Source organism: Mesocricetus auratus, unplaced genomic scaffold (genome assembly GCF_017639785.1).
Source record: "Mesocricetus auratus isolate SY011 unplaced genomic scaffold, BCM_Maur_2.0 Super-Scaffold_4256, whole genome shotgun sequence".
NCBI lineage: Eukaryota > Metazoa > Chordata > Mammalia > Rodentia > Cricetidae > Mesocricetus > Mesocricetus auratus.
The window spans coordinates 129,647,349-129,662,499 of NW_024429182.1; the positions used below are offsets into that span (position 1 = coordinate 129,647,349).

Here is a 15,151-nt window from a genome sequence, read left to right on the forward strand (position 1 = left end):
GGCAAAGAAGTCTAGCTCAAAGGTGCAGAAAATATATTCAACAAAATCATAGAAGAAAATTTTCCCAACTTGAAGAAGGACATGCCTATGAAAGTACAAGAAGCTTACCGAACACCAAATAGACTGAACCAAAAAAAAAAAAAAGAAAAAAAAAAAGACGCCTTGCTACATAATAATCAAAACACCAAACATACAGAATAAAGAAAGAATATTAAGTGTAGTGAAGGAAAAAGGCCAAGTAACATATAAAGGCAAACCTATCAGAATTACACCCGACTTCTCCATGGAAAATCTGAAAGCCAGAAGGTCCTGGATAGATGTTCTACAAACAATAAGAGACCACAGAAGCCATCCCAGACTACTATACCCATTAAAACTCCCAATCACTATAGATGGAGAAAACAAGATATTCCATGATAAAACCAGATTTACACAATACATATCCACAAATCCAGCTCTACAGAAAGTTCTGGAAGGAAAATTCCAACCCAAGGAAATTAACTACACTCACAAAACCATAGACAATAGATAATCTCCCTTTACCAAAATCCAGAAATAGGGGACAAACTCTCATATAATACCACCACCAAAAACAAATCTAAAACAAACAAGAATCATCAATCAATGGTCATTAATATCCCTCAATATCAATGGTCTTAACGCACTTATAAAAAGACACAGGCTAACAGAATGGATACAAAGACAGAATCCATCCTTCTGCTGCATACAAGAAACACACCTCACCTTCAAAGACAAACGTTAACTCAGAGTTAAGGGTTGGGAAAAGATTTTCCAATCAAATGGCCCTAAGAAGCAAGCTGGTGTAGCCATCCTATTATCTAATAAATTAGACTTCAAACTAAAATTATTCAAAAGAGATGAAGAAGGTCATTTTATATTCATCACAGGCAAAATTTCATCAAGATGAAGTCTCAATTCTGAACATCTATGCATCAAATACAGTGGCATTCACATTTGTAAAAGAAACATTACTAAAACTCAAATCACACACACTTATAGTGGGAGACTTCAACACCCTACTCTCACCACTGAATAGCACTACCAGACAGAAACGTAACAAAGAAACAAAGGAACTAACAGAGGTTATGACCCAATTAGGTTTAGGAGACATCTATGGAACATTCCATCCAATCACAAAGGAATATACCTTCTTCTCAGCACCACATGGAACAGAAGCTTCTCTAAAACCAACCACCTACTGGCAATAAAGCAAACCTCAAAAGATACAAAAAATTGGAATAACCCTCTGTATCTTATTGGACCACCATGGCTTATATTAGAATTCAGCAACAGCACAAATTGCAGAAACCCTACAAACTCATGGAAATAAAACAATGCTCAATTGCATCACTTCTGGGAAAAGGAAGAAATAAAGAAAGAAATCAAAGACTTCCTAGAATTCAATGAGAATGAAGACACAACATACCCAAATCTATGGGATACTCTGAAAGCAGTGTTAAGAGGAAAGTTAATAGCACTAAGTGCCCACATGAAGAAACTGGAGAATAGCCACACTAGAGAATTAACAGAACATCTGAAAGTTCTAGAACAAAAAGAAGCAAACACACTCAGGAGGAGAAGACTCCAAGAAATAATCAAATTGAGATCTGAAATCAATAAAGTAGAAACAAAGAAAACAATGCAAAGAATCAATTAAAGAGAGAGTTGGTTCTTTGAGAAAATAAACAAGATAGACAAACCTTTATCCAACTTAACCAAAAGGCAGAAAGAAAACATGCAAATTATCAAAATCAGAAATGAAAAGGGGGCCATAACAACAGACACTGGGGAAATCCAGAGAATCATCAGGTCATACTTTGAAAACCTGTACTCCACAAAATTGGAAAATTTAAAGGAAATGGACAATTTTCTGGATAGACATCACTTACCAAAATTAAATCAAGAACAGATAAGCAATTTAAACAGACCTATAATCCCTAACAAAATAGAAGCAGTCATCAAAAGTCTCCCAACCAAAAAGAGCCCAGGGCCAGATGGTTTCAGCACAGAATTCAACACTGAACCTCTTAGAAGAGAAAGTGGGAGGGATCCTTAAACGAATTGGCACAGGAGACCACTTCTGAACATAACACCAGTAGCACAGATTCTGAAATTTACAATTAATAAATGGGACCTCCTGGAACAAAAGACACAGTCAACAAGACAAAATGGTAGCCCACAGAATGGGAAAAGATCTTTACCAACTCCACAACAGACAGAGGGCTGATTTCCAAAATATACAAAGAACTCAGGAAGCTAGTCATCAAAACACCAAACAATTCAATTAAAAAGTAGGGTATAGAACTAAATAGAGTATTCTCAACAGAGGAGACTAAAATGGCTGAGAGACACTTGAGAAAGTGCTCAACATCCTTAGCCATCAGGGAAATGCAAATCAAAACAACTCTGAGATACCATCTTACACCTGCCAGAATGGTTAAAATAAAAAACACCAATGACAGTTTATTCTGGAGAGGATGTAGAGAAAGGGGAATGCTTCTCCATTGCTGGTGTGAGTGCAAACTTGTACAGCTACTTTGGAAATCAGTTTGGCAGTTTCTCTTGAAAATGGGAACTAGTCTACCTCAAGACCCAGCAATTCCACTCTTAGGCATATACCCAAAGGATGCCCATTCATACAACAAAGACAAGTGTTCAACTATGTTCATAGCAGAATTATTTGTAATAGCCAGAACCTGGAAGCAACCTAGATGCCCCTCAACAGAAGAATAAATATAGAAAATGTGGTACATTTAAACAATGGAGTACTACTCAGTGCAAAAAAGCAATGGAATCTTCAAATTTGCAGGCAAATGGATGGCACTAGAAGAAACCATCCTAAGTGAGGTAACCCAGTCACAGAAAGACAAACATGGTATGTACTCACTCATATGTGGATATTAGACATAGAGCAAAGGATTGCCAGCCTACAGTCCACACCTCCAGAGAAGCTAGGAAACAAGGATGACTGTAAGAGAGACATATATGGTACCCCAGTGAAATGGAAAGGGACAGGAGCCCCTGAACAAATTAGGATCATGGGGCCTTTGGCAGTGGAATCAGGATGTATCCCTAGGGCATGAGCGGACTTTGGGAGTCCATTTCCTGTGAAGGGATACTCTCTTAGCTTAGATACACAGGTGAGGGACTAGACCTTGCCTCCAAATGACTTGATAGATTTTGATGGTCCCTCATGGTAGGCCTCACCCTCACTTGGGAGTGGATGGGAGATGAGATGGGGTGATTGGTGGGGGACATGGGTGGGAGAGGGAACTGGGATTGGTATGTAAAATAAGATTGTTTCTCATTTAAATAAAATTTATACAAGTAAAAGAAAAATGTATTTGTCATTGCTGAAGCATCTCTCCAGCCCCTTTCTAATTTCTTAAATGTAAACATGGGCTCAGTGGTTAAGGGTACTAGTTATTCTTCCAGAGGACCTGGGTTTAATTCCCAGCACTCACATGGTGGCTTGCAGTCATCTTTAACTTCCAGGGTACCCAGCACCCTCTTTTAGCTTCCAAGGGCATCAGGCATAGAAGTGGTTGCACCAATATGCATGCAGGCAAAATATCTAGATGCATTAAATAGAATAAAAGTAAATGTAAGTTTTTTTTTTTTTTTGGTTTTTACGAGACAGGGTTTCTCTGTATTGTTTTGGAGGCTGTCGGTCCAGCCCAGCCTCGAACTCACAGAGATCTGCCTGCCTCTGCCTCCCGAGTGCTGGGATTAAAGGCGTGCACCACCACCGCCCGGAGTAAATGTAAGTTTTAAAAAATGTAAAATTCTTAAGTTAATATATGGAGCCATTGTAGGTTTTGAGGAGAGAGCTGACACTAGTGAAATTTCCAGAGATCTACAAGGATAGAACCAACTGGCAAACTAAGCAATAGTGGAGAGACTACCTTAATAGCCCCTCCCTGATGATACGGTTGATGACTATCTTATATGCCATCCTAGAACCTTCATCTAGTGACTGATGGAAGCAGAGACAGATACTCACAGCTAAACACTGAACTAAACTCCTGGAGCCCAGTGACAGAGATGGAGGAGTGATGAGCAAAGGTGTCAAGACCATGCTGGTGAAACCCACAAAGATAGCTGACTGGACAAGGGGAAGCTATTGAACCCCAGACTGATGGCTGAGAGGCCAACAGGGGACTGATCCAGACTCCATGAATGTAGTGTCAGTGAGGAGGCCTCAGAAATCTCTGGGATCTTGGGTAGTAGATCAGTGTTCACCATGGCATACAAATGAACTCTGGGAGTCCATTCCACATGGAGGGAGGCTCTCTCAGCCTCGACACATGGGGAAGGGCCTATGTCCTGCCCAGGATGAAATGACAGACTCTGGAGATCCCCCCAAGGAGGACCTCATCCTCCCTGGGGAATGATATGGGGATTGGGTGGGGTCTGGGGGGGTCTGGTGGAAGGACAAGGGAGGAGGGGTGGGAGAGGGAGCTGGGATTGACATGTGAAGCAAGCTTGTTTCTAATTTAAATAAAAACATATACTGAGGGAAAATGGGGAAAAGAAATTGCTTATGGATTGTTTTCACTACATTTTCTAAGTCTCGTCATGCAATGCCTTCATTTTTCATCTCAAAACTAAGGTTTCTTTTACAAGTTCTCTTTGTGCTATTGGCTATTTAGGAAATATATCATTCAATTTCTACATATTTGTGAATTCTCTAAGTTCCTCTAACTGATTTCTAATTTCACTCCACTGTGGTCCACATTGTGTTCTCTGTTATATCTGTTGGATTCTTCTCTAGATGTCTGAGTCTTGTTGGTTTAGAGAACTGTTCACATCATCTGCTTTAATACTTACATAAATTTTCAAGTCTACTCTTGAAACTGGGTGGGGAAGGTTCTTTTAATACTATTAAATTCTATCTCTCCCTTCATTTCTGCTATGTTTTCTCTAGTGTTTTGTGATTGTTATATCTTTGTGACAGGTGCTCCCATTATCATTACAGCTCTACTAATGGTTTTTTTTAAACCCTAGGGATTAAACTCATGGCTTTGCACATGCTAGGGAAGTGTTCTACCACTGTGCTTCATGCCTCAACATGTTTCTAAAAAAATCTATAAGTTTGATATTAGCATAGCAACCATGCTTTCTGTGATAGTGTATTGTCAACTCGACACAATCTAGAATTACCAAGAGGCATGCCTTTGGGCACACCTCTGAGAGACTATCTAAATCCGGGTTATCTTTTGAGAATGTCTGTGAGGGGTTATCTAGATTTTGTTAATCGATGTGGAAAAACCCATCTTAATTGTGGGTGGAACCATTCCCTGGGCAGGGGATCAGGAATTGAACAAAGAAAGCAAGTTGAACCCTGGCCTGCACTGCTCTCTGCTTTCCCTTCGTGACTGCTGCGGCCGGCTGCTACTACACCAGCTTTCCCACCACAACACACTGTATCTTTGAACGGTGAGCCAGAATAAAGCTTCTTCCTTTATGTTGCTTTTGACTGAGTATTTTACCATGGACATAGGAAAAGAAACTCGGACACTGCTACTATGGCTTCTGCTTGCACGACACCTTCATTTTCACTGTGTGTCTGTATAGATACCCATTTTCAAGGAGAAAAGAATGGTTGTTCCACATTTGTAGACTGTTGCTTTAAGACAGTTGGCCAGTACTGAACTTAAGAAAACTCATTAGATCCCACGGGTAGACTGTTGTAGGATTTGGTCACCATGCACATTAGTTTTTTTTTTGTTTGTTTGTTTGTTTGTTTTTTTTCTCAAACTTCTTCATCAAGTCTGCCAGTGGAGAACCTTCCATCACCTTCCATCATCACCCTCAACTACAGAGCACTCATTCTACAGAGTCTGATGTTTCTCCTGGAACATACATTCCCCTTTCGTTTTATGGGTCACTTTGTAACACAGGGATAGAAAGTGCTCTTCTATGTCGTGCCCTCAGAACTCAGGCTCTGGCTGAAGGTCAGCTGGTGAAGTAGTAGGTATAAGGTGGGGTCAGCTGTCTGTTTTGAGGAATCCCCAAGACTACATTTCACATTGCTCAGCAGTTTTCCCTTCCCAGGGATCATCACGTAAATGTTAAAAGGAAGTACCAAGTGCTCCATTTTATTATTCGGATAAGACAGGGAGACAGAAGGGCCTCTTTGATAGGCTGCAGAGTTTGTATGACAGTCATTTCCTAACAGGAGGAATCGGTTACCTATGAGACTGGTGTCTGGGAATTCGCTTGTTGCCTGTAATTATGGAAGGGAGAGATGGAGACCCAAACAATCAGAGCAACTCTGAAGTTGCCTTTTCTTCCTTGGTCTTGTGCTCTCCTAATTCTGATCAACAAGGAAAGGCTTCAAAATTTTACCACTTAGTTGGAATGTAACTGAGGCCCTGGAAAACCTTCTGGCATCCAGCTAATGTAGGTAGATTCGTCCTCAGCAATCACACAGCACTAAGGCCTAGTGTAGACCCATGTCCCCACAACTACATTTATAGTTTTTATGTCAGGAGCAAGCAGGACAATTCTTTGAAGTTTCATAGTAACAATGAATGGATTAAACAGCAGCATCTTTTTCAAATCGCACCTGTGGCTTAAGATATGCACATTTCAAGCTTCGTTCTGAAGTCATTATCTTCCAATCCCTTTCTCTGTATGCATGTACATGCATGTGCACCGCAGAAGACATTTTAATAAGAAACTGTGGTATTCCATTCAGTTTTAACCAAAAACAAAGCTAGCCTGGATGGAGGTAATTGAGAAGGAACACAGATTTCAAAACCAAATACCCTCCTCTGCAGATGACTATTCAATCCAATTGCAAGTAAATGTTCTTTTCTGAATCACCCTAATTCCATGTGTACAGTACACCATGTACTGCCTGGGAAGAGGTTCAAATCATAAATGCTATAGGGAAATGTCTAATAACTTGGAATAGCTTTTCAAGTGGCTAATAAGCTCTAAAAGGCTGCAAAAATGTTAAATCTGGTAATGCATGAGTTCTGGGCTCCAAGTGGAGTCCACTGTGCAGTCTGTGGCTGGGTCTCTAGGGCTGGCATACAATATCACTGTTTTGATGCCAATGACAAGGCTCTCTTCCCGCAGACTGTGGTCAGCAAGGCGAAGGCTGCTGGCCACACTCATCACAGCTGATCCAATCTGTGATTTCTGCCTCTCCTGCCAATGGTGGGGCCAGGTTTGCTGATGTTTGTATTGGTGTGCGAGATCCTGGAGAGGGGCCATCTGTCCTGTGTCAGATCCCACATTCTATATGGCTACGGCAGGGGCTGGGAGAGACATCCACAGAGTCAGGCACCGACTCAGAATAAAGAGGCGCTAATGGTGTGCAGTTGGGAAGGCAAAGGAAACTGTTGGGAACTCAGTGGAAAAAGAAGGTCCAAAAAATTTAGAGAGTGGGATAAAAAGGAAAAAGACGAGGGAAAAAAGACAAACACTTATGTTGTCTTAAAGGTCAAAGAGTAATAATAACAGAAAGGGTCTTCCACTGTGCCAGGCTCAACAGTGGCTTCTTTTTAGCGTTGTTAATAAAGTTCACACTGCTAGTTCTTAGGCTATCCTTCTGGGCCACTGGCTCTACGCTGCTCCAATTGTGCACACCCATTCCAACAGGCATTTTCTTCTACGTCCTACACCGCTCCAAGTCCCACCTGCCCTACACAAGGCAGGGTTTCCTTTTCCAGTCCTAAATTTCTGAGACTAGGAGATCCACATAACTACAGGTTCTTATGAAAGACACATGACAGCTAGACCATGCTCTGCAATAGTTCAAATGTCACCATTCAAATGTGTACACTACATGTCTAAAATAGACGTATGCTATACACACAATATATAGCTGTGCATACATTTGCGTGCATGTGTATCTTGCTAGGATTTTCAAGACTTGCAAATTCTATTGTCAGACACATTTCTTGAGTCAAACAGTAAGTAATATCTTCAGACTAGTGGCAATTGATTTTCATGTGCCTATTTTAAACAACATTAAAGGGTCAGATGGTCCAAGAATAAGCAAACTAACAAACAAAGCAAGTCAGCCTGGAACAGTCAGCCAGTGTTTCCTTTGCAAGCCCTCCAGAAAATTCCAGGTGTTGGTTTATCTTTTCTCAATTTCATTTTCTCTTCTGTTTGTGAAAATTCCACTCATTCTTTATGTTGGCTTTATATGACTTTATAGTCAGAAAGAGACTGAAAGAGAGTGAGATTAAAAAAAAGTGGATGTGAGGGAGAAAATGCTTACCTATCAACTTACAGGCGTGCAAGACAGTCTTCCCTCTCTAAATACCCAGGCACTGAGAAGGTGCCTAGTGAACAGGAGGAGGGCTAACGATCAGGAAGAGGGGATTTGCAGAAGACACAGTACACGATCTTGACTGTGCTTGATGCCCAGGGGACAATCAAGCAGGCAAGAAAAAGTCATCTAGTGTAATAATGTGCCCTCGGTTGCATCTCCATTGTGAGACAGGACCTTCAGAGAACGGGCTCTTAGTGAAAGAGGTTCTAGTATCTCAGTGGTCAGAGTAGGCAGTGATGGGCTACAGTGGGCTAAGTCCAGCAGAGAGAAAGCATCTGCTCAGCCACATAGGGACATCTACATCACAGAAGCCATCGTGTACAGGGAGGTAGAAAGAGGTAAGAGGCAGAGGTTGGGGAGAACCAGATTGCAGCAGCGTCTTCCGGACATGACAGGGCTGCCGCACTCATGAACTCACAGCAGCTATGGGTGCCTGCATAAGTCAACCTTCTAGCTTGGAGCCTGGAGGGGCCTGCGAGCCCCTACCCCCATCAGGGGCTAGAGACAGTTGATGGGCTCTGGGGGAGGGGGAGTCTTTAATGATAGTCTCTGACCATGCTCCATGAGTATATGGGCAACGTAAATTGGAATGAGTGGGTTATTAAAAAAAAGAGAGGATATGATATTGGGAGAAGTGGAGGGCAGGGGGTAGATCTGGAAGGAGTTAGGGTGAAAAGTAAGGGGTGGATATTATCAAAGTGCATTGTGTACATGTATGATTTTGGGTCTTTTTTTTTTTTGGTTTTTCGAGACAGTATTTCTTTGTATAGCATCTCTAGCTGTCCTGGAACTTGCTTTATAGACAAGGCTGGTCTCAAAAGTCACAGAGATCCACCAGCTCCTAATTCCTGAGTGCTGGGATTAAAGGCATGCACCACCACTATCCAACTTGAACATTTTTGAAAAATTAATAAAAATATTAAAAACATAGCATAGAGGGACAGGGTCAGGAAGACAGGTTCCTGTGCCCATTCATTTTATTGGCTTTTATTTATCTTTGAGTTGTGGGAAATGTTGGAAAGAAAGTTAGAGAACAAGAAACAATCGTCTTTTCATTCTAACATGTGTCATCTTGGAGTCAGGCCTTCCCATCTCTCTTGATGCTGGGCCTGTTTCTCTGTTTGCCTACTAATTCCCAATCACACCCTGAACACTCACTGGTCACTGGTCCACATCGGTGCTGCTCCATACAAATGAGGGGTACATGTCGTTTGCCTTCTCCAGCAGCCACAGGAACAGTGAAAAGAAACGGACATTTAATTTCCGTAGCATACTCCAGGGCGGGAGCTACAGTTCAGGGGTAGAGCACTGAACAGGCGTGTGTGACGCCCTAGGCTTGGTCCCCAGCACTGCAAAACAAACTCCACCAAACTGGAAAGACATCAGCATGAAGTGGCCAGCAGGCAAAAGCACTTGCCACTCAGACCCGAACCCAGAGAGGGGGCAGAGAGAACCAACTCCCCAGCGTTGTTTTCTGACCTCCACACGTGCATAAAGGCATACGTGTGCTGCCTAGTAATACATAAATACTTAAAAAATAACAACACACGCACATATTTTCCCCCCAACATATTTAAAATACAGTTATTCTGGATGATTGTAGTAATCCACACCATCCCATTTCATATTATTAAATTATCTTACAATCTTTAATCGCTGATATTTATAATTGCATTCCCTTTGAAAACCGGCATTTTTATTCACACATTTTATGTGCACAGCAAACTTCACCTTGGACCATCTACTCGCTCTCACGTTGAATGGTACACCCCTAGGGTACCATGATAGAACCCTGAACCTCCAGCTTAGCAGGCAGCGCACCTGGCCACTACTCTAAGCATAGGTCTCTGTGATGGGCAGCCGTTTCCATAGTAGCCCTGTTCCCCTGCCCTTAGCTCTACTGGCTGAAATGTGTCCCTTCTTATCTTGGGGATGGGGCCAGTGCATCTGTGGAATCTCCCTCCTTTCTGCACCTTTTACCTTCTCAGTTTCCAGCTGTTACGGTCACCCTGAGCATGTGTGGGGAGCTCATCCACAATCTATCCCAGTTCTAGCTGGGCCTCTGTTAAGGTCTGAATCAGAAACCCTCCTCCTAAGCTCATGTTCTGAATGCTTGCTCCCTGGCTGGTGGTGCCACCGTGGGAGGCGATGGAACCTTTGGGAGCGGAAGCTTAGCTGGTAGACGTGAGTTACTGTGGGGAAGGGCTTTGAAGGCCACAGCCTGGCCCCTGGTTCCAGCACTCTACCTGTTCTGTGTAGCCCAGGGTTACCACACACTCTACGGCCACGGCCATGAGTTTCCTACACTAGCTACAGCACCTGCAAACCCTCAGAGGTCCTGAGCCACAAGCCACCTGTGCTCATTGAAGCTGTCCCTGTCAGATACTTTGTCACAGCCATCAAAGATAACTAACGCAGTGTCCATGTAGTGACAAATTGTCACAAGTAGAAACTCTACTCTGGTCTCTACTCACAACCTCCACTCCCATTTCTGTCTGCTTTCTAGCTTTCAAATAGTTGCTTTTTGTATTTTCTCCAGAGTTCCCTGTCGTTATCTGCAGCTCCATCATTGCAGGATGTAAACCCTTTAATTGGCAGCATTTAAACCCTATTCCTTAGTGTTGCACAGAGGTGCCATGGGCCTGCTGTGGGGGAAGGGGCACCGACTGAGGGATCACTCTTATTTTATTTGTTTTCTGCACATAATCTAAAAAATTTAGATGTGAAAGTATTTTGTGAACACTGATCAGAAAATGCAATTCATGAAGGCATCCCTACGGCTTCTTTTCAAAATTCCCTTGAGCCTATCCTGACCTCTCTGTGTCATGAATGAGTTCTTTACCCCATTTTCAGCTCATTCTTTTAGGGGGAGACCATCCTCGGTTTCAGGAAGAGAGAACACCACTGTCTGATCACTGAGCTTTTTTTTAACTTTTACATTTGTCTTTTTATTTTAAATGGTTTTTTTTTTTTTTTGGTTTTTTGAGACAGGGTTTCTCTGTATTGTTTTGGAGCCTGTCCTGGAACTCATTCCGTAGACCAGGCTGGTCTCGAACTCACAGTGATCTGCCTGTCTCTGCCTCCCGAGTGCTGGGATTAAAGGCGTGTGCCACCAACGCCCGGTTTAAATGTTTTATTTTATATATCAACCGTGGTTTCCCCTCCCTTCTCTCCTCCTGTTCCCTCCCCTCCCCTCCTTTTTACCCCCACTTCCCAATCCACCCCTCAGAAAGGGTAAGGTCTCCCATGGGGAGTCAACAAAGCCTGGCATACCAAGTTGAGGTAGGACCAAGCTGGCAGGGATCACTAAGTTTTCACAGGTGTTAACTCTTCCTTCTATGGCCCCCTAGCTGAGGGAGGGACTGAAGGATGGGCTTGAAGCATGGCTGCCAGTCCTCAAAATAAACAACTGGTGGTCTTGTTGTGGCTCACAATTCCAGGCCTCTAGGAACTCAAGCAGCTAGTCACCTCACACCCTCGGGCAACTGCAGTGAGAGAGGACGGCTCACATGCTGCCTGGCCTCTCTGAGGTTTTCACCCCCACTCTTTTCTCATTCAGGATCCTGTCCACCACATGGGACTGCCCACATTCAGGGTGGGTCTTCCATCTCCAGTACCAGTCAGGACAGTGCTCCCCCCATCTCCAGTACCAGTCAGGACAGTGCTCCCCAACCCCGACAAGCCCACAGGCCAAGCTGATCTAAGTGATTTCTCAATTGAAGATCTTTTCTTAGTGATTCCAGGTTGTGCCGAGTTGACATTCAAAACTAACCACCAAGTAGTGAACAAGTCCTCCTCAAAACCTTTAGTGTGAAAGTAGGCATTCTCTCTTAATTTTGAAGGAGCTTACAAAACCGACATAAGGAACACTACCTGCTTGCTTTATCCTTCCCATCTTCTCTTAGTTTGCTAAACTAAGAGTTTAACAAAAGGTTGTAATGATGCGATAATGGCTCAGCAGGTACAGGTGCCTGAGCCAACCTTCACAGCCTGGGTTAGATACTCAGGGTCCATGCGATGAAGAGATCATCATTGCCTGAAAGATGCCCTTTGACCTCCACACGTGTGCCACAGAGTACAGACACACACACACACACACGCACACATGAACGTGCACATGCAAACGCACACGCACTCCTGAATCAGGCCAGGGTACACGCAGAGCTTAAGAGTTTCCACATCAAAAAGCAAAGCCTGGTTAGCAAAGGTAAACGTGTCTTGACATGATGGGCAGGGCCACGAAGCAAAAACTAGTGGCTCAACTTAGAGGGGCAGTATCACACAATGCATCAGAGTCACTGGGACCACGCTTCTGTCTACAGAAGCAACTAGAAAGAAACACCTGGAAGGAAACACGCAGAGCAGGTGAACACACCGCACAGCTCATCACAGTCGAGAAATGCGGACTGTGTGCCAGGGCACATGGGCAGCATGGCCGCCCCATGTTTCAGCTGCGTCTGGCAGAGAAGTACAGATGGCTTCCACAGAACAACAAATGCTCACAGAGACCCATTAACCTCTGCAGACCCTTATCCTTAAACACTAAAATTCTTGCACTTATTCCCCCCTCCTCCGAGACAAGTGATTTAGGGGAGCCAATGGGCACCAGTCAAAAGTGTGTGCCCACGGCAACATTTTCTCTGTGAGATATTGTCAGTCATGACCTGTAAGCTGCCTTCCAGCTAGGACAGGATTTTTCCATTAGTGTTCTGATTTAGAAGACAGACGTTCAGACAGCACTGAGTCATGGTACGTCAGTCGGTGACATGAATACCGCAGTGGTGCCATAGGATTACAATGGAGCTGAAAGATTTCCATCGCCCCCACCATGTCACAGTATAACACATCATGCTGTGGCAACACTCATGGAAACAACCTACTGTGTTGTCACATTAATTATTATTGGAAGGGATGGCATATGATATGATGTGGTATACTTGCCTATGCACGCTCATGAGGGGGTCAGAGGTCATTGTTGGATGTCTCTGTCTATCACTTTATTGGATTTTATTTTGAGACAGTGTCTCTTGGTGAGTTTAGAGTTCACCAGCTGACCAGATTGCTTCCAGCACGCCTTGGGTATCTGCCTGTCTGCACACACCCCTCTAGGTCTGGGGTTACAGACACACACAGATGACCCCTTCTCTTCCTGGGGTGCTAAGGACCCAAACTCAGGTCCTCATGATTGTGCGCTACCCACTGATCCATCTTCCCAGCCCCAACACACTACTGACAATGATAACAAGTGGTAATGAGTTACTGGTTCAGGTACTTACTACACTATAATTACTTTGCTATTTTAGAATGCCCTCCTGTTTAAAAGTATTGTTCACTGTAGAGAAGTTTATGTTAGAACAGCACTAGCCTATGCATTCCATGTCTACTGATTGTATCATTTTTATGCTTAATGTTCTCTTTTGTTCATGTCCTAGGAACAATAAACTATAACACACCTATGCAGTTAGCCTACTTATGTAGTAAACATTATGTTGTCTAAATAGGTAGGCACTTCTCAGAATGTGTCCCCATTGTCAAGCAACATGACTACTTTGAGCAAGCAAAAGCTCACTAGCCACACCGCCAGAATGAGGCATAGGCTAGTTCTGTGGCGTTAACTGTGTGTTGCCATCCCCTCGTCTGAGGCGGTGCTATCCAACACACTGGTGGTCCAAGCCACAGAACACAGTGACTTACCGGGACTGGCATGGGTGAGAGTTGCACCTTCGCACTTGGGGTTCAGGGCGGCTTCCTTGGGGACAGTCACTGTCATTCACCAGGGTTGTGGTCTTGTTAACAATCCGGGTACATGATACAATGGTTCTTCGTTCTCCTGGAAGCCAAACCACGGGAGCTGAGAAGTTATGGATGCCTATACCCGGAAAGCCATTCGTTCATTCTTACGGAGGGGTGTTTGGCTGCAACTACCAATCGGTGAGTGAGCCAAATCAGTTGTCAAAGAGGGGGAGCTGTTCTCTTAAGGATGGGGTGTCTAAGTCATAGCAGAGCTGTATGGAGCAGGGTAATATTCTAGAACAATCTGAGAAAGCAGCAGGACCCTCAGGTCAGCTATGCCCTTGGATAGCTTGGGAGTTGCTAAAACCAATGCTTTGCTTTGGGGCTTTCAGAAATTGCTAATCTTTTGATCTGCGTGTATGAGATTTAAGGTCTATGGAGATCTGGTCCCAGTCACACCTGCACATCACTGAGAGCATGGAACCCACTTGGTTACAGGCCTGCTTCTGGACAGGAGAAATGTGGCTGCTGTGACGGACATACAGGCCTGCTTCTGGACAGGAGAAATGTGGCTGCTGTGGCGGACATACAGGCCTGCTTCTGGGCAGGAGAAATGTGGCTGCTGTGGCGGACATACAGGCCTGCTTCTGGGCAGGAGAAATGTGGCTGCTGTGACGGACAGACAGGCTTGTTTCACTCCACAGTGTTCACTTAGCACAGTGGTGCCAATGCCTCAGTGCCACGCGCTCTTGGGCAGCCTTGCAAGCCCATTAACCTTTCTTTGAGTGTCCCTACGAGCTCTCAGTCTGGTGGCTACACCTTTGTCAGGGAAGCTGAGCAATGGTCGTGAGGAACCTCTGGAACCAGCTGTCTGGGTGCCTCTTGGCTTTGTCCTTATCAGTGTCACTGTGGCCACAGCATCAACAGTTGGCCACCATGCTTCTATATCTCAGTTTCCCCAAGTGGGGATGCCATTGGTGTGGCTTGAGAAAACTGACCATAAAGGATGAACATGGAGTCACATACAACTATTCAGGCCCAGGCTTCTTTGTAAGATCTGTTGTTTGAGGAATTTGTCATGCAGGAATGACTAAAAAACCA

At 43.9% G+C, this 15,151-nt stretch overlaps 1 protein-coding gene across 2 annotated transcripts in view; it reads right to left on the minus strand.

Annotated features, from left to right (window-relative positions):
- Nucleotides 1–15,151, minus strand: part of Adamts17 (ADAM metallopeptidase with thrombospondin type 1 motif 17) — a 307,470-nt gene that overhangs the window by 58,881 nt on the left and 233,438 nt on the right. For both annotated transcript variants that reach the window (XM_040730601.1, XM_005083951.4), the window contains one exon: nt 14,012–14,147. In XM_040730601.1, coding sequence (XP_040586535.1) covers nt 14,012–14,147 — 136 coding nt within the window. The remainder of the gene's footprint in view (nt 1–14,011; nt 14,148–15,151) is intronic.